Genomic DNA, 22,641 nt, shown 5'->3' with positions numbered 1-22,641 from the left:
GTAAAGAAAAACTTTTATTACTAAAATTGAAAATAATAAGAAATTTTTTATAAATTATCACTTTAGGCAAATCGTGTAAATTCATGCGATTCTGTGAAAAATACATTTTGATATTATTTGTTCATGCCCTTGAAATCAGGTGGCTCGTTGGTCTAGGGGTATGATTCTCGCTTTGGGTGCGAGAGGTCCCGGGTTCAAATCCCGGACGAGCCCATAGTTTTTTATTACGTGTTTTATACTTTTCTTCTCGTATGTTTTCCATGTATTTGATATTTCACAGCCAAGGTTACTGGGAACTTTGGTTACGGTGATCATCTTTTTTTTACAACCCTCCCTTCCCCCCCCCCCCCCATTAAAGTATTGTATCAAAGCTAAATTTGTCTTACCTGTATTGCTCTTGACGTTAGAGCTTGATCATTAGAATTAGGTTACTGGTTAGAATTTGTTTTAATAGGAGTTCAATTGATGTTAAAGGTTAGGACAAGTCCTAAAGCCGTGTAACAAATAGCTAATTATTTTACCCAATATGTGATTATGGAGGTATTCAATCTAGTTGGGAGATGTATAGCTTAATATATATATATATATATATATATATATATATATATATATATATATATATATATATATATATATATATATATATATATTAATACGTGTATGGAACAAAATAATCACCATGTATTCCTAAATAAGACGAGAGTATGTTTTGTAGTTAGAAATGGGATTTAGATTTTGTGTTGTACATTTGAAACAGATGTGTCTTTAACTTACTGAAAGGCCTTCTAGCCTAGACGTGTTGTAACTCAGATGAGTCAGCAGGTTAAAATAGATTGTGGATTAGATTACGCGGTGCGTTTATGTTTTGTAGTTTGAGATGGGATTTAGACTGCGTGTTCTATATTTTGTTTAGATCTGACGTAAACCTACATTAAGGCCTTCTAGCCTATCTGTGTTAACAACTATTTCAGATGAGTCAACAGAATTAAATAGATTGTAGATTAGATTACCAGTAGTGCTAACCGTGGGTCGTTGGTCTAGGGGTATGATTCTCGCTTCGGGTGCGAGAGGTCCCGGGTTCAAATCCCGGACGACCCCTATAACGTTTTAACGTTTTTACCTAAATGTTCAATGCTTCTATTAACATAAACTTGTCTGGACAGGGGTAGATTACTGAAGCTAATATGTGTATGAAACAAAAATCACAATGTATTCTATAACAGGACGTGTGTATGTTTTGTAGTTTGAGATGGGATTTAGATTGCGTGTTCTATATTTTGTTTAGATCTGACGTTAACATACTTCTGGCCTATCTGTTTTAACAACTATTTCATATGAGTCAGCAGATGAAAATAGATTCTAGAGTAGATGTTACCATGGGTCGTTGGTCTAGGGGTATGATTCTCGCTTCGGGTGCGAGAGGTCCATTTTTAACTAAATGTTCCATTTTTAGCGGGTGTTCAGTAAAGATAACGCTTTGTTACAGTATGCTGGGCCAATTTACGGTCTAGTTTACTCAAGTAAATAGAAGTGAATAGAAATAACGTTATAAAGTTTTTAGGCAAAATGTTGTGTCATTTTCAGCTTTTGCTTTGTAAAGATAAAGCTTTGTTTACTAAAGAAAACAGAGGTGAATTAATAATAAAGAAACCAAAATGTAGTTTTTTTCACATTAATTTAGGACGGATAATAGCAATATCTTTGATAAAACAATAACTGAAACATTATAAAGAGTTATTTTTTTCAAAAATAAAAGCCATTCCTTTATCAAGATTACTTTTGTTATTTCATCGATAACTTATTAATACTAAAACAACATACACATTGAACTTTCATTATCAGTCTAGCAAGTGGCTCTTTGGTCTAGGGGTATGATTCTCGCTTAGGGTGCGAGAGGTCCCGGGTTCAAATCCCGGACGAGCCCAATCGTGATTTTAGTTAATAAGATATTTATTTTCCTGAATTTTTCACTGTATTGTATGGTATTATTTAAGTTAAAACGTAGGGCAATTAAAAATCCCTCCATTTTAATTTTAATACTCCTATCAGTTTTATAATCAGTTGTGCTAATTGCAAAAGTAGGCCTATTAATACAACGTCAGAAAATATGTCTTTATATGTCTGTGTCTATATAACATTATTACAGTTTTTGTTTATTTACTCTACCACTATTTTTGACACTATAACTTATTCTTATTTCCTTCTAATACACACGCATAAATGCTTCCTTATAGGACTGAAGGGATTTATTATTTGATGTTATATAGTGGCGTCACAAGGCTGGTGCGTGACTGAGCGTAGGGGGGTGCTCCCTGCACGGTGTGACTATACTTAGAGGTTGACAAAAAAGTCTCCACGTATTTTTATTATAATAATTAAAGTGTATTTTGTTCTAAGATTTAGATTAGTTATTGTTAATTTATCCAAATGAACCGTTAATACTCTACTATCTCTGTTGCCGGTAAGATTTTAGCTTAGACTGCTAAAATCACGGGGTCGTTGGTCTAGGGGTATGATTCTCGCTTCGGGTGTGAGAGGTCCCGGGTTCAAATCCCGGACGACCCCCTTTTTGCGTAGTGTATCAACACATCATCATCAACATTCCTTTGTGCCCTCTGTGGAGCAAAGGGCTGCAACTACACATTTCCAGCGGACTCGGTTTTGGGCTGCTCCCTTAATCTGTGCCCATGTGAGCCCAGCTGTCTTAGCCTCTTCTTCAACCGTTCTTTTCCATGTTTTCTTTGGCCGGTCCACTTTCCTTTTTCCCAGGCGATTCCAGTCCATAGCAAGTTTTGTAGTATTTTCTTTTTCTCTTCTTAACGTGTCTCCGATCCATCCCCATTTACGGGCCTTGGTATCCTTTTCCATTGGCTGTTGCTTTAAAATTTGCCAAAGGTCTTTGTTTGATATTTTGTCTGGCCACAGTTGCCTTTTTTGTACCGTGTATATTGTAACGAAAAAAAAATACGCCTGTAAGGAAATACATGGAACGCAGATTTCCTTCAATAATTTCAACGACAATTAATTTTTCAATATATAAAATAATAAATTCACAAAGAGTATTGAATTAACTTGTAGTTTCGATCTAGCAACTAAACTCTTCATATCCTCGATTTGTTTGTGATTTTTAGTGTTTCTATTTTCGAAATTTTCGAAGAGAAAAAATAACAAAAACTTCCTAGTCTCGATAATACATTGTTGGCAACACAACTCAAATCAAACTTTTTGACAATAATTTATTAATTAAATAATTGTACAACAGATAAACCATTACACTTAAACCGTGCAAGGTTAAAATAGACGATTTATAATTACATCACAAGGATGAAAGGAATATAATTGAATATTTACAGATGGTTAATTACTTTTTTTTAAAAAATAGCGTTAATTAGCTCTACGGGCGGAATGTTATGAAGTTTAGACAACTCTGTCCGACACGCATGTTATCAATTACTTTGTTCTTTTAAAACTCTTTTAAAAAAGTAAGAAAGTGAAAAAAAATCAATAAAAACCGACAGTTAATAGTGAATGTTTTCAGATTTTAAGAAACTTACTGTAATTATCTCTTTATAGATGTAATATAAATTGTTTATCTTTTTATAAAAAATACACGTTTTAAGACAAGTTAAGGCACTTTAAATGAAATAAAAAATATCCTAAATAAAGAAGCCTACAGTATCTGAGTGAAGATTATATTTGGTGTGCTGAAACACCACCATTTTATGGTGTCATGGTGGTAGGTCTTGAGGTGTTTCCACATGCGTCATTCTGTACTTGTGGTTGACTTTAAAAAAAAAATGAAGTTGATTTTTTTCCTAATGAAGTTGAGCGTTACTTTGATGTCATCATTTTGACGAATTCTGAAATCATAAAGGGTAGAGTTTAACAACAGGTTAAGTAACATCTGGACCATAAGTCTACAACCGGCTTTGTAGGAGTTCCATACATACAGAAATGAAAATAAAAGCAAAAATGTTTTAAAAAATAAAAAAAAAATAAAAAAAAATTGAAATACGTAAAGTTTTCTGATGAATTTAGAAATATCACATATATTTAGTAAAAAGTATTTTAAGATCCTCGTTCATATTTTAACACAAAAATCTGCCATTGAAAGATTGCATTTTTTTGTGTGTGAGTATTTCTGATTTAAGTGTCGGATAAATTAAAAATTGTATTGGGTGTTGACTTTTATAAGATAAAATTGAATATGATAAAACGAAGTGTTGCATAACTTAATATAAGGCCGGGGATGCATTAAAAATACAGCATATTTAAGTTTTATACAATACGCGAATAATCTTCAACACGTTTTAATTACCGTCGTAATTAACTTGACCGTCCCCGTCCGTATCCGCCTCCCGGATCATCTCGTCCACCTCCTCGTCCGTCAACTTCTCCCCCAGGTTGGTCATCACGTGACGCAGCTCCGCGGCGGAAATGAACCCGTTGCCGTCCTTGTCAAACACGCGGAACGCTTCGCGGAGCTCCTCCTCCGTGTCCGTGTCTTTCATCTTCCTGGCCATCATTGTCAGGAATTCTGGGAAGTCGATGGTTCCATTTCCTGTGAAGAAATGCGGCGTTAATTCGTGTTTCGTGTTTTGTAGAAAAACAAATTGTAAAGTGTCAAAGTTTGAATTGCCTCAGAACAAATGACATTTTTTTTTTTTATTTTTTTTATTTTTTTTTTTTTTTTTTTTTTTTTTTTTTTTTGAAAATTTGATATAGCTTCAGAGCTTGATCGAGATTCGATTTAAAAAAAAATGCATGCTTTTTGTTTTTTGTTAAAATTATTTGAATAAGACATAGTTTCAATAGGAAAAGCAATTAATGTAAAATGTTGATTTATGCAAAATAAATGTATAATTATACAAAATAAATGTATCTAGTCTAGATCGGTTATAAATGTGCACTTTAAATTACTAATTAAATGAATATAAATATTTTGAAAATTTTTGTTTCATTTATTTAAAAATACTATGAGAAATATCAGATTTTAGAGGCGTGAGATTTGCTAACTCTAGAATTTAAAACAAACTTTTAAATTGTGATTCGAGATATAGAACGAAGTTTACCTTCAATTTAAGTATGATTGTAAAGTTAAATTCCACTTTCACAAATATAGTTAAATATTTTAGGAATATTAGTAAAAAAACATTGATTGTTTTAAAATGCACTGAAAATATTTTATTGAAACGCCCTTACATTTTGTTAATTATGAATATAACACAGCATGAGTAAAATAGAATTACCATCAGCATCAACTTCATTGATCATGTCTTGAAGTTCAGCTTCTGTTGGATTTTGCCCCAGAGAACGCATGACTGTTCCCAACTCTTTGGTTGTGATGGTGCCGTCGCCATCCTTATCAAAGAGACTGAAAGCTTCTTTGAATTCTGGAATTTGAGGAGAAAACAGTAGGCAAAAAAAAAAAATTAATAAAATCTCTGAAATAAATTAAAAAAATTAAAAAAAAATGTCGTTAGTGACATTTTGAAAAACTAAAAGTAACAAATAAAGAGAAAACGGGTAATTAAAGATAAGGTAACCAGGAAGGTTATTGTGAAACTACATTTTAGCAGTTATGTCCCTTGATAATATATTAACCACAGTAGCTTCCCTTAAGAGTAAATCTATATAATTGTTTATTTTATGGTTCCTACGTAACATTTAATAATCTAAAAGCACTTTCAATGTCTTTCTTTCCTTCTTTCTTTATAATCATCGTTAGCTTAATAGCCGTTACCGAATAGCCAGGCAGGCCTCAACACGGCCAACTCCGACTAACTGGCTCATCGGTTTGATTGGCGGGTATCGGTGGCTTCCGCCCGTCAGTTTTCGCTACAGTCAATGTTGATCCCCTTCCCCACCCAAACGTTACAGCTGTGAGTTAACGAACACTGAACATATCCGGGAATGATGCTACACGCTGAAGCGCCCGAGCATAAAAAACTATTAGGTGCATTCAACCTCCGTGTTTGTTTATCTTTCAATGCGATCTTTCGAGACATGGAAACTCCTACTGTATGACGTAGGATGTGTAACTTTAAGGCTGTTTGTCAGAGATGTGTTAGCGTGTCTGTCCTAAGCCTAGCAGGAATGTGTCGTAAGTTTTGCGACCCAAGAAATGTTCTCCTAACTTAGCTGTGGCCTAATTATTTGTCCTAAAAGATGCGTCCTAATTTATCAGCGTTAATCAGTGTGGTGTATAGGAAGTCAAGGACCATAACTCACCAGCTATTGACTCTTCTGTGAGTTGTTCCGTCTGAAAAAAAAGACAAAAAATGTGTGGTAATACAATTATTCGTAAAAGAATTGCCGACTGAAAAGGAAAGTAGCGAAACAATTAGATCAGTGCATATGGAAATATCATTGGCTATTATTTATACAAACAAATTCCTTGGAGTCTAATTGAGGCTTCTCTTCGGGAGGGGTGTGGGGGTTGCCACCTCCTCCACCCAAATCATGTCAAATCCCCCAACCCCTCAAAGAAAAAGGAAAAAATATGTAATTTATATATAGAATATACATACTTTAACCAGTGTTTAAGATATGTCTCATAGTAATAGACGGCGCGTAATGAACTTCACATACGTAAGCGTCGAACAACTTACAACTAAAGAAACACATTACGTTAACAATCTTGTTTTTTTTTATTTTAAAAATTGAATTAGGTGTTCCTCTAGTAAATATTAATATCATGTGACGAAAAAAAAATTAAAATAAAATATAAACTTGACATTTTTAGAACCTTTGACGTGAACTGAAACGGATTAAGTGGAGAGTGATTAAGCACTTAGTATTAATTTTAAATTGTTTGCTGAATTATAAAAATGGGATTAAATGACACACACGCAACAACAACAAAAAATCACAACAACAGCTAAGCTTATCCTGTCATGTATTAGATCTAGTACTCTTGCTTAGTGTTGCTTGTGTTTAGGCAAAGTTTTCAAAAAGGGAAAAAAATATTTTGCTTTTTTTCTTACTAGATTATATGAAGAGATTAAACTGGATTAAAAATTAGGCGGCTTGTGTTATTACCAAATTTTTTTATCATGGGACGACATGATCGGAAGGTAGAGAGCACAACTGGTCACAGTCCCGAGTTCGAATACCGGGCTTGAGTCCGCATGTCGTCCCAGAGTCCACCCAGCTCTGGTGAGTACCTGAATTTAGGAAAAGTAAATGCGGCTGACAGCACTATCCCTTCATAGGCACATGTGAACTCTACTTCATCTGTCCCGTGGACCACCAGGTTCGAAAGGGTAACTTTGTTTTGGTTCTTGGAGTTGTAGCCCTCGAAAGTCTCGAGTTCGAATCCAGGTTCAAATCAGTGGAACGTTCCTGAGTCCACCCAGCTTTGGTGATTACCTAACCTATGTTAGGGAAACAAGGGCGGCTTGGCATTGTGCCGACCACACTTCATATACCGAGGTCTCTGAAGCAGATGAACTCTACTTCATCTGCCCCATGTGTCTTGGGCACGAACGGGAAATGATGATGATGATGATGATTCGCCTGCTCCACCACGCCTTCCAATACCTACACTGTGTATGCTTTAAAAATTTGTATATTTATGTCAAATGAAAATAAACATCCAATTGTGATTTAGCTTCGTGTCTGCTACTTCATCAATTCCCCTTATTTTATTAAAACACTAACTATGAATAAAGCCAAAGCTTCAGAATCGAGGTTAACTTAGTCTGTGCCCATCTCCTTAGCCTAAGCTATAAATATAAGATTAACCAGTCTACTTACAGAAATCTAGGCTAAGCTATAAATATGAAATTAACCAGTCTGCTTAAAGAAATCTAACCAAAGCTACAAATATGACATTAAACATTCTCCTCAAAGAGAATGTAGCAAAATGATCCAAATATGAGATTAAACAGTCTCCTTAAAGATAATGTAGCAAAAGCTACACATATGAGATTAGCCCGTTTCCTTAAAGAGAATGTAGCCATAACTACATGAATAAGGTTAATCTATTCTATGTCATTCTCCTTATCAGCTGTCATCTCTACAAAATAGTTTCAATGGTTAACAGAATCACCACCCTATTTTCTCCCCACCCCCGTGTTTGTACTTTTGTACCCCTAAGCTTCCCATTCGCGTTCAATGGCGTGTGGTAACGTTCCGGATCAGTGGAGCGCATCATTACGTCCTGCCACCACAGGAGTGAGTCACTACCGTGCGGTAAACAAACGGAACACAAGCACTGTTACACTTGTTGATGTCCCTTCAGTGCCAGCATTATCCCATTTAGTTTGTGATCCAGCTATCCGGATTATCCTGGTATCCGAAATATTAGTTAAAAACCACTATCCTTTTCATCCAGTAAATTTAATATGTATAATATGTCAACTATCCCACTATTTGTGTTATCCCAAAACTCCACAAATACACATATCATTTAAATAATACTGTTAATGTTCAAATATTTGCACTTTTATATTGTTTATATTCACACTTTTTATCCCAGTATCGATATTATCACATTAATATCCCAATTATCCCTACTATCCTAACTATCGGAGTTTATATAATATCATATTTCTCGTGTCATCCAACTATACTTTTGATCTTATAATACCTATAATTAACTATCAATATTCCCCAACAGCCATTATTATTCACTAATTCTATCATCCAACAACCTGTATTATACATATCTAATTTACTCAACATCCAAAATTATAATCAAACTCCAAATTCACTAACTAACGCTATTAGCGAAATATCCATGATATTCAACTATCACAATGTTTTTATTATGTAATATGCTACACCAGTGGCGTAGCGAGGTCGGGTGTCACCCGGTGCGGCACTTAATGGTGTCACCCCACAGAGGCGTAGCGACCCTTCCCGGGGACAAACTTTCAAACTTTCGATTTTCACCCCCCCCCCCCCTCAAATGTTCGATTTGCACCCCCCTCAAGTTTTTCTCTATTTATTTTGCTCTTTTTTGCCTTGGTGTCACCCCCCTAAATGGTGTCACCCGGTGCGGTCCACACCCCCCGCCCCCTCCTCGCTACGCCTCTGTGCTACACGTATGTTCCTACTACCCAACAGTTAATCTAAGCTCACATTGCCCCACTATTGTAAACATTCCATAACTAGTAAAACTCCATTATTCTAACAATCCCACTGCTGATCTAACTTTACGTCATTATCACACCATCAGAATTATCTCATTATCACTACTATACAAATTATCCCAATAAACGTATTCTACTTCATTACCGTACTAATTAGCGATTATCTCAGCATCTGCCTTATCCCATTCCAAATTTTATACCTAATTATCCCACCACAAGAATTATCTACCCTAGCAACTAGCTATGTCCTATGTAAACCATATGACCCCTAACACCCGACACAGTTATTTCCCTTACCCCTGTGTTATACCGGACTATATCATTTAGATCTAGTTAATATCTCAAAGCCAATGAGAAATGCCCTACACAAGATTTGACTGACACCTTATATTTTCATTAACTCGCTGTGTCGTCAAGATCATTTTTAGACGAGGAAATACCAAGGCTGTGTCGTAACGCTCGTATTTCACAACTACACAGGGGGGGGGGGGGGGGGTTTCGTCAGCTGTGTTAATCGTGTGTAGAGTGGAATGTGTGTATGTGTGTGTGGGGGGGGGGGGGGTGCAATTAAAAATTAGGCAATGTTAAATTTAAAATAAAATATTTTTCCAGTTTAAGATTTACCTGCTTGTTGAAAATGTAGGTAATCGATATATGTTACAGCTAGCTCAGTCAAATCTAGCAGCTTAGGTGAGAATCATTGTTTGGTACTATTTTGTTTGGTACTACATAACCTGAATTAACTGATAGGGCGTATTGAAAAGCTTACTGTATCTATTTCGTAACATTGCAATTTTTACATGTGAACATTATTTTTGTCTCCCAGATCGATTTTTTTATGATCATTGCCTCATGAGCTATTTATAGCACCGAAATTTCAACCCAAACTGGCCAATTACAAATCGTCTCAGCAACTGACTAGCTAGAAAACCATCGACCTTCAGCCTCTAGTTGACCAGCGACCATTAGCCTCTAGTTGACCAGCGACCATTAGCCTCTAGTTGACCAGCGACCATTAGCCGCTAGTTGACCAGCGACCATTAGCCGCTAGTTGACCAGCGACCATTAGTCTCTAGTTGACCAGCGACCATTAGCCTTTAGTTGACCAACGACCATTAGCCTCTAGTTGACCAGCGACTTTTGACCACTATTTGACCAGCGACCATTAGCCTCTAGTTGACCAGCGACCATTAGCCTCTAGTTGACCAGCGACCTTTGCTCTAGTTGACCAGCGACCATTAGCGGCTAGTTGACCAGCGACCATTAGCCTCTAGTTGACCAGCGACCATTAGCCTCTAGTTGACCAGCGACCATTAGCCTCTAGTTGACCAGCGACTATTAGCCTCTAGTTGACCATCAGCCGCTAGTTGACCAGCGACCATTAGCCTCTAGTTGACCAGCGACCATTAGCCGCTAGTTGACCAGCGACCATTAGTCTCTAGTTGACCAGCAACCATTAGCCTTTAGTTGACCAACGACCATTAGCCTCTAGTTGACCAGCGACTTTTGACCACTATTTGACCAGCGACCATTAGCCTCTAGTTGACCAGCGACCATTAGCCTCTAGTTGACCAGCGACCTTTGCTCTAGTTGACCAGCGACCATTAGCGGCTAGTTGACCAGCGACCATTAGCCTCTAGTTGACCAGCGACCATTAGCCTCTAGTTGACCACCGACCATTAGCCTCTAGTTGACCAGCGACTATTAGCCGCTAGTTGACCATCAGCCGCTAGTTGACCAGCGACCATTAGCCTCTAGTTGACCAGCGACCATTAGCCTCTAGTTGACCAGCGACCATTAGTCTCTAGTTGACCAGCGACCATTAGCCTTTAGTTGACCAACGACCATTAGCCTCTAGTTGACCAGCGACCATTAGCTCTAGTTCACCACCGACCATTAGCCTCTAGTTGACCAGCGACCATTAGCCTCTAGTTGACCAGCGACCATTAGCCTCTAGTTGACCACCGACCATTAGCCTCTAGTTGACCATTAGCCTCTAGTTGACCAGCGACCATTAGCCTCTAGTTGACCAGCAACCATTAGCCTCTAGTTGACCATTATCCTCTAGTTGACCAGCGACCATTAGCCTCTAGTTGACCAGCGACCATTAGCCGCTAGTTGACCAGCCACCATTAGCCGCTAGTTGACCAGCGACTATTAGCCTCTAGTTGACCATCGACAATTACCCGCTAGTTGACCAGCGACCATTAGCCTATAGTTGACCAGCGACCATTAGCCTCTAGTTGACCAGCGACATTAGCCTCTAGTTGACCAGCGACCCTCAGGCGACACATCCCCGCGACTAATGCGACGAGATTCTGGCATTTAAAAATGTTTAATGTAGTATAAGTCGCACTGGTAGTTCTTGAAATAAAGGAAAAAAAAGAATTCTAAGAAATCAAGTTTCGATTTCCTGTGATTAAAAAAAAAAAATTACTACCTATATGTTGTTAACATTTCAATTAGACTTGATAACGATTTTATTTAAAAATTAAAGTTATATTTTTAACAAATCAATTTTTATTGATTTAAGAGCATGCTATAATTAATTCTGACAAAAGCTTAGCATGGGGTAACTTTGTGGTATGATTAAAAAATTATCGTATCTATCTTTAAAATGATTCTAAGCATACCCTACATAGAATCCTGTGGCTAAGCTGAACTACGAAATAACTTTTTTCCCGATCTTATCTTTAGATAGCATAAGTCTAGCTTTAACAGAAACATCAGTGGTTCTTAAATTGGGCTCGATCGATGAGTCAGTCGCAGGGGTTCAGTGAAAGTCAAGACACACACCTGACTCATATGATTCATAATCTGATTTTTGATGATCAAACCTAACGGCCTTCAAAAAGGCCTAGTGACTAAACCCTATCGCTACAGACTTCCTCCGGCAGCCGCTTGGTACACAATATATGCTGAGTCGGCTCAGCGACTATTTTTTTTTCTCCAAGTTTCCAAGCATATTCGCGTATCCTATTACAATGTTCCCACAATCTACTTGGAAATTCAACGCCCCCCCTCTACGCGCTCAGTATGGTATGCGCAATATGACACACGTCAAATAAAAAAAAACAGAGTTTATAACTTCACCCTTCCCCCCCCCCCCCTCCCTTTTTACCCGTGCAACTAAACTTCAGTGACTGACGCTTATGACAGACAGACCTGCGGCTACACCCATATACTAAAACCTAGAGACACCATGACGGGTATAAGATAAGGGCGATTGAAAAAAAAACCCACAGATTTCAAATCTGAGTCAATGGCGTCATGGCAAATATTTGCTCGTGGTTTTAAAACTGCCAAGACTAAGGTAACTTGTTTTTAATTCGTGAATAAACATGGCTATTAAAAGATTTTTATTTTATTTTTTAAATAGCTCGGGAAAAATCCTGTGTTGCAATTTAAATCACAATTTTAAAACATTACCCTATAGACAGCAAATTGTGAAATGTCGTATAAATAACGGAACAACTACACCCATGGGCGCTTGAACTGTAGGTATAAGGGGCGCTCCCGAACACTCACTATCACCAAATCGGGTTTCTTTTAAACCTTTATCTACGGGAGGGGTGCACTTCAAGCTTTCGGGGAAGGGGGGCGCACTTAAATTCCTGGGGGTCCCGACACTACTTGAAGTGTATGTTTTGTATATAAAATGTTTCCTATAGGAAAGATTGCCACTCCCTTCCCTTCGCCGCCATCTAAGAGATACCCGAAAGAAACTCTGTCACCAACCCGCAGGATAAAACACACTGCCAGGGTACCAGTAACTCCCCCCTCCCCGCCCCACTACAAACATCCTGTCCATGTCACGTGACTACAAATACACAACTTAAAGAACAGAGGCGTAGCGAGGGCAGGGGGTGCGGACCGCACCAGGTAACACCATTTGGGGGCGGGGGGGGGGGGGGGTAAACACCATGGCAAAAAAATTGCAAAATGTACAGAAGAAAAAAAGTTAAAAAGTCTTTTACGCACAAATCGACAATTATTACTAGGGGGTGGGGATGACACCATGAAGTAAACGTGCTAAATACAAAAAAAACTACATCCAACTGCATCATTAACAGACTGTAGATAAACATCGTTACTATTTAGCCTGCAGTGATTAAAGTTTACAAGTGCGCGTATGTGGCCTAACAAACAATATATATATATATATATATATATATATATATATATATATATATATATATATATATATATATATATATATATATATATATATATATATATATATATATAATATATAAAGTACTATATAGATACTTTGTTTCTTAGAGGGTGGTGACACCGTGAAGTGCCGCACCGGGTGACACCCGACCTAGCGACGCCACTGTAAAAGAATACTTTTTTTTTAGAATGCTAATACTTGCTGTTATTTCTATTTACTCCAGAGCACATACTAGTAAAACAGGGCCCCGGGTTTACGTAAAAGCTTGACAAGCTATAGATTAGGCCTCCGATTTCTTTGGGGCCCCCCAAAAATATTTTTTTAAAAACCATTTTGGGCATTTTCTTGCCAAATTTATTTTTAATTTTCTTAAATCGCGGTGGAGACCGAGGTATGTTTTCACTACAGTTATAAACACACTTTTTTTTGGTCGGCAAACGTCTTTTTTTTTAAAACGCAAATATTTGGCACTGACGTTTAGATCTAATATCTGCACTGAAAACTAGCCCCATATTGAAATAGCTTAGGGTCTTATCAACGCTAAATCCGGTCTGGTAGTTAGTTAACAGTTTGAGGATTTGATAACTTGACGATTCAATCGTTTTTATTTTAAGGAAATACAATGGTCTGAATTAGAATGTTTCATTAAGATAGTTTTAATACGAGTCAATATGAGGAAAAAAAGCCGTTAATTAACATGCAAGCGATGAATCTGGTTTTTAAAAAGTTGATACGGATCTACGATTTTGATAAAATACTTATATATGAAATTTCATATACCTAGCGGTAACGGTACTAAAGTTATCGTGTTTACACACACACAGACACACAGACACACAGACACACAGACATACGGACAAGATTGCAAAGTTATGTTTTTCCGTATCAGTGAGGTGTAAAACGTCGAGATTTATAAAAATCTCGATGTTTTTTTTTTTTTTTGCACGATTACAAGACTTTCTCTATACTTCGTATATACGAGAAAGTAAAAATACTTGGACTCCAGCAGTGATTTTAGTTGGAATTTTCTAGTGGTGGTGATGGGGGGGGGGGGGGGGGGGGTTCAGGTATGTGTCGTCAGATCTCCATGAAGTGTCAAACATGTAACAAGAGCATGTGGCGTAGCTGTGAGGGGGGGGGGGGTCCGCCCCAGGTGGTATTTTTTTTTTCCATTGATGTAAATATTTTCTGCGATAGAGCCTAACAAGCTGGGCACGGCACCAGTGGTGAGAAGGGCGAGGGAGGCAAAGACGGCATTGGATGAAGGGCAACAAGGAACGGACTGGGCTGCCGGTTGCAGAGTAACTTAAAGCAGCGGAAAATCGAGAAAGTGGCAAAAAATTATGAAATTAAAAATAACTATAGTCCGGCTCCCCCCCCTCCCCCCCTCACCTTCCCTCGAGGATGACGGTTATGGAAGAAGTGAATATAAGAGAGGTGGGACAAAAGAAATAAGCTGCTGATCTAACCTTTTAGAGGGCGGTGAATTGTCAGCGGCCTAGGGCGCTAGTACGTGTGTTACAATGGAGATCGTTGAACATAGCATGATACACAGTTTGAGAATCGCCGATTGAAAGGCGACTGATTAGGTTAACCCCCACTCCACCCCCCCCCCCCCCCCCCGACCTAGGTAATTAAGCGGCGCGAGCCAGGTCGAGATCTCGTTCTTGGGTTACACCGACCTTGACCTTTGCCACAGTCGCCACTGACCAGCCCGGGCCCGTGCGCTTATCTGTGCTACACCCACACACGCCGACACGGTCATTAAGCTCCGGGACTAATAATTAATCACGTGTTGGCCAAGCCCCCTTGAAACCCCCACCCCCTCCCCTTTTCTCCCCCTGGGGAATGAAACTTGTATCAGTGACGCTGATTACTTACAAGGTGACCGGATGTGACGTAACATACCCGATATAGGTCTGTTCGCTTAAGTTAATCGTGAGTCGGGAATTCCCGATTAATTGAATGTTGTTTAGGTTTAAGGTTAAAGCACATTTTTTTTTTTTTTACGGAATGAACTCCTTTTCTTAAGTAAATTGTATGTCACTTCCAAAGAACAGTCACATTTTATAATGAAAATATACGTCACAGTCCATCTCCTAATTGTAACTGAAAAACAAAAATACCTTTTTTTCAAATAGTAACTAACTAATGTTGAAAACACTAATATTAATTTTTGTTCCTCTTTATTCTAGTCGGATTAACAATTTGATCCTGCGCCGTCATCACTATAAATCCACGACGGCGTTAGCTGGGATAATCCTCTACACCGTGACCACAGAGATTAAGTTACACGCGACCTTCGTGCGCACACACACACACACACACACATACACACACAATACAGACACACACACACACAGACACACACACAATACACAACACAAGGGAGACGACTGTATTTAAAGCCATTGTTGACAGGGGATGTCGATGTCAATAGTAACATCAGTTAACCCCCACCCTCCACTCCTTCCCCCCCCCCCCCCCCACCTCCCAACTCAAACGTGTTACCCAACAATGTAGATGGGATTGACCTACAATTGTTCTTACCTAAGTATAAGACCTACTTCATTGCTAAAAAAAACAAATTCGTACTTTTTCTTTATGAAGAACAGTCGACCATTAATTTCTATTTTTAGTTGGTCACCCAGGGTATCGATACTGTTTTGTCACAAAAATTGAACCTAATTTTAGCACAAACAATAATATATTAATTTAAGTAACTTTTTTTTGAAACTCTATCTTCAGGTATCGTTTATATGAGTAGTTCAAGATCGCTAGCAATGTAACCGCTAACGGAATTTTTCAACCCCTCTGCCTAAACACACATATCGATAATTAAACATATGATTATGGACCACTGCGTCAACTGAAGAATTTTTTAGGTAAACTTCTATTTTCAAATTTTTAAATATACACACCACTATTTTACTCAGAAAACACTAGATATACATTATGTCTACTTGCCTACTTATAAAGGGCTTTAAATATTCAGTGTATGTATAAATATGTATATAGTTTATGTATGTATGTATATATATATATATATATATATATATATATATATATATATATATATATATGTGTGTGTGTGTATATTATATTTATATATATTATATATATATATGAAAACATATATCGATATATACTTACACACACACACACACACACACATATATATATATATATATATATATATATATATATATATATATATATATATATATATATATATATATATATATATATATATATATATATATATATATATATATATATATATATATTATATATATATATATATGTGTGTGTGTGTGTATATTATATTTGTATATATTATATATATATATATCAAAACATATATCTATATATACTTACACACACACATATATATATACATATATATATATATATATATATATATATATATATATATATATATATATATATATATAGGCCTATATATATGTGTGTGTGTGTGTATACTTTTAAAATAAGTTCTAATACTTTAATACAAGACGTTAAGTTTAGCAATTCATTTAAATTCTATTATAATATTAAAAACTCCACTAAATAACTTCCTTTAAGAAAAAAAAATAAAGCTTTAAACATTTCCTTACCATTTTTTACGTGTAGAGTTAAGCCCCCTTAGTCCGTCTGAACGATACTGCGGCAATGAACTGCAGACCGGGGAATCTCTACATTTCTACACTCCCCCATAGGAAGTTGTCGCAAGGGGGCAAAACCCTGCCCAGACAAACACGGGCGACTAGTAGTGACATGCCGACTGGTGTCAAGTTATTTTCCCTAACCAGTGTACGTTTGGCGGTTGGTGTAGGCTCTCTTACATTTCAATTTCATGTTAGAATAATTGAAAGTTATTTCATATATTTGCCGTTTTAATAGAATGATTGCATTAAATTATGTTTCAGTTGTTTTAAAATAATTCAAACCAGAGTTATGTAAACAGAAGAAGATAAACTGTTCATAAAAAATTTAATATGGGTAGGTAGGGTGTAGAATGAAACAGTCAATTTTGAGATAAAGTTTCAAAAGACAGGATGTAATATAATCCTTTAAAAAATAGTTATAGAATAATACGAGCTTAAACCACTCTAATAATGTATGTTAAAATACAGCCTAAACTAACACTATAACACCTTTTTAAAAAACCAATTAAACAAAACAAACTAGAATGACTAGGAGATTTTTTTTAAAGTAAAATAAAACAAAATTAAACTATTAAAGAAGATTTTAAAAAATTCATAAAAAAACGTTTTAATAACAAGTTTTTATGTACTAATGCACTAAAAAGTAGAAAATAAATTATACACTACTATTTAAATTACTATAAAGAAAAGCGTGGGTCACTTTAGTACTTTAGTACCTATTGGATACCTTTACTAATATTTGAGAAGAGACCCACGTTTTTCTTTATAGCAATTTAAATAGTAGTGTATAATTTATTTTCTACTTTTTAGTGCATTAGTACATAAAAGCTTGTTATTAAAACGTTTTTTATGAATTTTTTTTTCAGTACTTTACATGTTTTATTTACAATAGTGTTACATGACTAAAAACCATTGCGCGTCTATTGAACGTGATGGCGCAGCTATTGAACCTGATGGCGCAGCTATTGAACGTGATGACGCGTGTGGTGTGGTTGGATAGACATGCCTACTAATTCGGTCCAAATTTTAATTAATTCATAAAAAATTAATAAGGCATCCAATTAAGTCAAATTTAGTTTCAGATTGCATTGTCTTTATGTCTTGACCCACGTGCCAAGTGTGAATCGTATCGATCAAGTAGAACTGTCCGAATTTTCACTCCTGCGTTTCGATCTAGACTGACGACAGACTGTCGACTGACGACTGACGACAGAGGAAGTGAGTTAAATAAAAGCTTGTAAAAAAACTATATACTCTATAAACCGTGTATAAGAAAGGTTTTAGCATCATTTGCAAATAGTGAAGGGAATAGTGTCGTTTTTGTCTAATAAATTGATACATATTAAAACGCGTACACACACACACACACACACACACACATATATATATATATATATATATATATATATATATATATATATATATATATATATATATATATATATACTAGCCGTCCCGGCCAGGCTCTGCTCTGGCTTCTGTGAAAAACCTTTCTGTTAAAGACCATTACCTGTGTGTTTAGTAATCATCATAAACCCGGCATTGCCCACCCAAACCACAACCAACCAAAACAACAAAACGCAAACATAACGCTAACATAATTACAAATACAAACGAAAACAAAAACAAAAACCTAACAACAAACCCAACCACAACCACAAACACCAATACAAACACAAAGAAAAAACAAACAAAAAAGCAAACGAAAACAAAAACCTAACAACAAACCCAACCACAAACACCAATACCAAAAAAAACCAAAAAAAAAAACCAAAAAGCAAACGAAAACAAACCAAATCCAAACGCAAAACCAACCAAAAACACAAATACAAACCCAAAGAAAAAAAACACAAACAAAAACGAAAAAAGAAAGAACAAAAACGAACCAAATCAAAACGCAACCACTAACGCAAACCCACCTAAACACAAAGAAAACACTAACGCGAACATAAACGCCCGGGGCGGAATCACCTGTTTTAGCTTAATGAACGACTATAGTACCCCAACTTATTCTTAGTCTTTTGCACTCACTTAAACAAACGCGCCTGTTTCAATTTAATGAACAATTATAATACTCCAAGCTTATCCGTAAAATACCTACAACATTTGCACTTGATCAATCCCCGCTAATTATGTAATTATTTTTTTTCCCAACACCAAAACAAAGTAATTAAAAAGTAAATTCTTTTCCACTAATGCAATGGTTTTATAAAGGGAAGTAATTGTGTTTTCCTAATTTATCAAAGGGAAGTAAGTGCTATAGGACTAAATAAAGACATAATTAGAATTTTTGTAAAAGATGATATTTTTTTAAAACTTGTGTTTAATGAACATGCCGACAATTATTACTATAATTTGAAAAATGAAAATTATTTCCCAACACTTTCAATAGTACTTTTTTTAACTCATAAATTTAGACAAATGCGCACGATGATTGTCTAACACTTAAATCCATCCAAGACCAACGACAAACATATGCGTTACCTACAGAACTGAGCTTTATATATTATATATATATATATATATATATATATATATATATATATATATATATATATATATATATATATATATATATACATATATACATATATAAATATATATATCCACTAGAAACATTCTGGCTAGAAAACGTAAACTCGCACTATAAGGGCTTGTAATGTCCTATGAAGCAGTTCCTGTAGCCTTGACGACAGTCACTCGGGTAGTCAACGATCGACTAGCGCTGAGGGTCGTAGACAGGCGAGCTGAGGGGGGGGGGGGGCGACTTGTTACCCTTACGCTAGGGAGGGGTGGTGTGGTTGGACGGTGTTAAGTAGGGCGGGAGGTGTTAGGATTATGATTGCTGTTAATTCAATACGCATGGGTGTAGTGGAGGTCGGTATTTTAAACTGCTGTGCCGTAGTTTTTAGGTATTAGTGGCGTCTGAAATGAACATGTTTGTGGGGGAGGGAGGGGGGGGGGTAGCATGTAACACGTGACTGGTCATTCTTAGTGTTGCCAGTAGTGATTTATCAATATGGATAGCTGTAGTGTAGCCTGGTATTTTAAACTGCTGTGTCCTCGCCTCAATAAGTGTTTATAAGAAAAGTCGGTGGGTACATGCGTGGTTGGGAATGTTGTGGGTAGGTGTGGTAGGGGACTGTGGTGGGAGGAAAGAAGAAAGTGACATATGGCTGGTCTCGCCTAGTGTCGCCAATAGTGAAGTATCAATTGATAAAAGCTGGTTCTACTTTGATCGCCACTCGGGCGTATCGAAGATTTTTTTTTTAAAATTCGTTATTAGTATTATAGTAACCCTGGTCATGACCTTAAACGTTAGCATAATTAAAGTAAAAGGAAAGAATCCTTTTTGGACCTAGCGATCCATTGGGCAGATGAAGTAGAGTTCTCATGTTTCTTGACCTCGGCATATGAAAGAAAGGTGTGGTCAACACTATACCCAGCCGCCTTTAGTTTCCCTAACATAATTTAGGTACCCATCAGAGCTGGGTGGACTCAGGAACCTGAGTTCGAACTCGAGACTTTCTGGTTAGAAGCCTAGCGCTCAACTGCTTAGGCCACGCCGTTCTATTAAACGTTAGCATAATCCGTATGTAGCCCTGAAATTACCAATGATCATAACCCAATACCAAAACAGCTATAGGAAATAAAACATTCTCCAGTTAAATTTGACCAGCCTTGCCGCGAAAATTGAATATAACAGTTATTTCGGTTATAGAAGATAAAACAAGCTTTACAGTTTCAAATTTTATAATGCATGGTGGATTTCTGAGTTTAGCACTAGTTTAAAACAGGACGTCGTAACCTGAACACCCGCCCACCCCACATACACACATACTTAGATGTGACTAGCACGCCATAAAATTTATTCCCAATGTCAGACTTTCATCTCGTACGAAGAAGAGTTTTAAATGGCGCTTTTTTTATGTGGGAGTATGCGGGGGAGGATTTTTAAAACTGAGCCGTGTAAACAAGATCAGTCAGTTCTGCTGTTTATTGACGTGACGAGAAGATTCCACACGATGGTAATCGACGTGATTTATTTGAATTATCAAATATTTCTTGACGTGACTGAACTGTGACACCTAGTGTTTCTTGACGTGACAAAATTCTTAGACCAGATGTTTCTTGACTTGACAAAACTGAATGACCTAATGTGTCCTGAAGTGACAAAATCCTTAGACCTGATATTTCTTTACGTGCCAAAACTGTTAAATCTAATGTTTCTTGACGTGAATAAACGGTTAGACCTGATGTTTCTTGACGTGAACAAACTGAATGACCTGACGTTTTTTTCACGTGACAAAATTATTAGATCTGATAACTGATAGCTCTGATGTTTTTTGACGTGACAAAAACTATTAAAAATACGTGTTTCTAACGTGACACCAAATGTGCCCAATCCAATGCCACAGAATCTTCTTACATAAAGCACGATAGCCTTCCCCTCCCCACACACCCTTACACATTCATGTGAGCCTTTATTACAGATTTGTGTGGGGATGGCGTGGTCGGGCATAAGAACGCACAGTTTCTTAATCCAAACGTTCCAGGTTCGGATCCCATGCAGCTACCTATTTAGGCGGTAAAACTCGAAATGGAATACCTGCTGTCTTGTAGATTGTCCAGTGTGTATAAAGGCAAAAGAAGTAGATCTAGAAAGAAAAACATGCTGAAATTGAAGTCAACGGCGCAACACACGCACACACATACATACTCACACGCATATAAAATCTGATTCCAATAAAACAGCGACTTTTAAAATAGTGTATGGAGATAAAAAATATTTAGATAACCGGAATCTCTACGATGGAAATAATTGCCCTGTTTTATATTTTGTTTGCAAATATGAAAGTGTAATCATTTTTCGTCAATATGCATCCAACGATTTAAAAATTACAGAAAATGTGCATACAGAAATTAGAAAAAAAAAATGTATATTCAAATGTGGCTTAAATTACCATTGCATTATACCACATTGCCCCACCAAAAAAAATATATATATATAAAAAAATCCACAACATAACTCAATTATTTTATTTGTATTACTAAAGGATACCCGGACAGCAATGTTTTAACTCTCACAAACAGCAGGCAACATTATGACGTCTGCCACACACAAGGTTCCCACCAAGGTAAGGTTCCTCCACTACACCAAAAACATAAAACGCATTGTGAATGTTTTGGTCAAATAATAAACCGATCTATCATGTAGATCTTTTGCATAACTTTTCTTATGGTGGTATTTGATATGACAACGTATAGTATCAATATTTAACCATAATTATTTGCATATATATATATATATATATATATATATATATATATATATATATATATATATATATATATATATATATATATATATATATATATATATATATATATATATATATATATATATATATATATATATATATATATATATATATATATATATATATATATACATGTGTGTGTATGTGTATGTGTACAGTACACAAAAAACTTTATTAGCATACACAATTACCCTTGGACATATAGAAATAAATCAATACCTTGAATTAAATTGTCTTTGTTGTTTTTCTTAGGGATCTTTCCAAGCTATGAAATAAAATTAAATATAGAGGCTGAAGAAGGGACGCTCTACAACAGACAATCGCTCTAAAAATAAACAATCGTTCTACAACAGTCAATCGCTCTAGAACAAACA

At 36.3% G+C, this 22,641-nt stretch overlaps 1 protein-coding gene and 4 non-coding genes across 5 annotated transcripts; 4 read left to right on the top strand and 1 right to left on the bottom strand.

Moving 5' to 3' along the window:
* The first annotated feature begins 141 nt into the window (after positions 1-141).
* Positions 142-213, top strand: Trnap-ugg (transfer RNA proline (anticodon UGG)). The gene has a single exon. It is a non-coding gene; the product is annotated as a tRNA-Pro (tRNA).
* Positions 214-1,026: 813 nt separating this feature from the next.
* Trnap-cgg (transfer RNA proline (anticodon CGG)) lies at positions 1,027-1,098 on the top strand. Its single transcript has one exon. It is a non-coding gene; the product is annotated as a tRNA-Pro (tRNA).
* A 754-nt stretch (positions 1,099-1,852) lies between these two features.
* On the top strand, positions 1,853-1,924 carry Trnap-agg (transfer RNA proline (anticodon AGG)). The gene has a single exon. It is a non-coding gene; the product is annotated as a tRNA-Pro (tRNA).
* Positions 1,925-2,493: 569 nt separating this feature from the next.
* Trnap-cgg (transfer RNA proline (anticodon CGG)) lies at positions 2,494-2,565 on the top strand. Its single transcript has one exon. It is a non-coding gene; the product is annotated as a tRNA-Pro (tRNA).
* A 653-nt stretch (positions 2,566-3,218) lies between these two features.
* LOC131952217 (calmodulin-beta) lies at positions 3,219-17,014 on the bottom strand. Its single transcript, XM_059314788.1, has 5 exons — positions 16,896-17,014; positions 6,232-6,262; positions 5,250-5,393; positions 4,319-4,561; positions 3,219-3,860 (listed from the first exon to the last, which is right to left on the bottom strand). The coding sequence occupies exons 1-5, from the start codon at positions 16,896-16,898 to the stop codon at positions 3,832-3,834; spliced, it is 450 nt and encodes a 149-aa protein (XP_059170771.1). The 5' UTR covers positions 16,899-17,014; the 3' UTR covers positions 3,219-3,831.
* Between the last annotated feature and the right edge of the window lie 5,627 nt (positions 17,015-22,641).

Source organism: Physella acuta, unplaced genomic scaffold, assembly GCF_028476545.2.
Source record: "Physella acuta isolate Inbredline_101_S28 unplaced genomic scaffold, ASM2847654v3 ptg000860l, whole genome shotgun sequence".
Classification (NCBI taxonomy): Eukaryota; Metazoa; Mollusca; class Gastropoda; family Physidae; genus Physella; species Physella acuta.
Note: the sequence above shows the minus strand (reverse complement) of the source record. Positions and strands in the feature narration are given on the sequence as shown.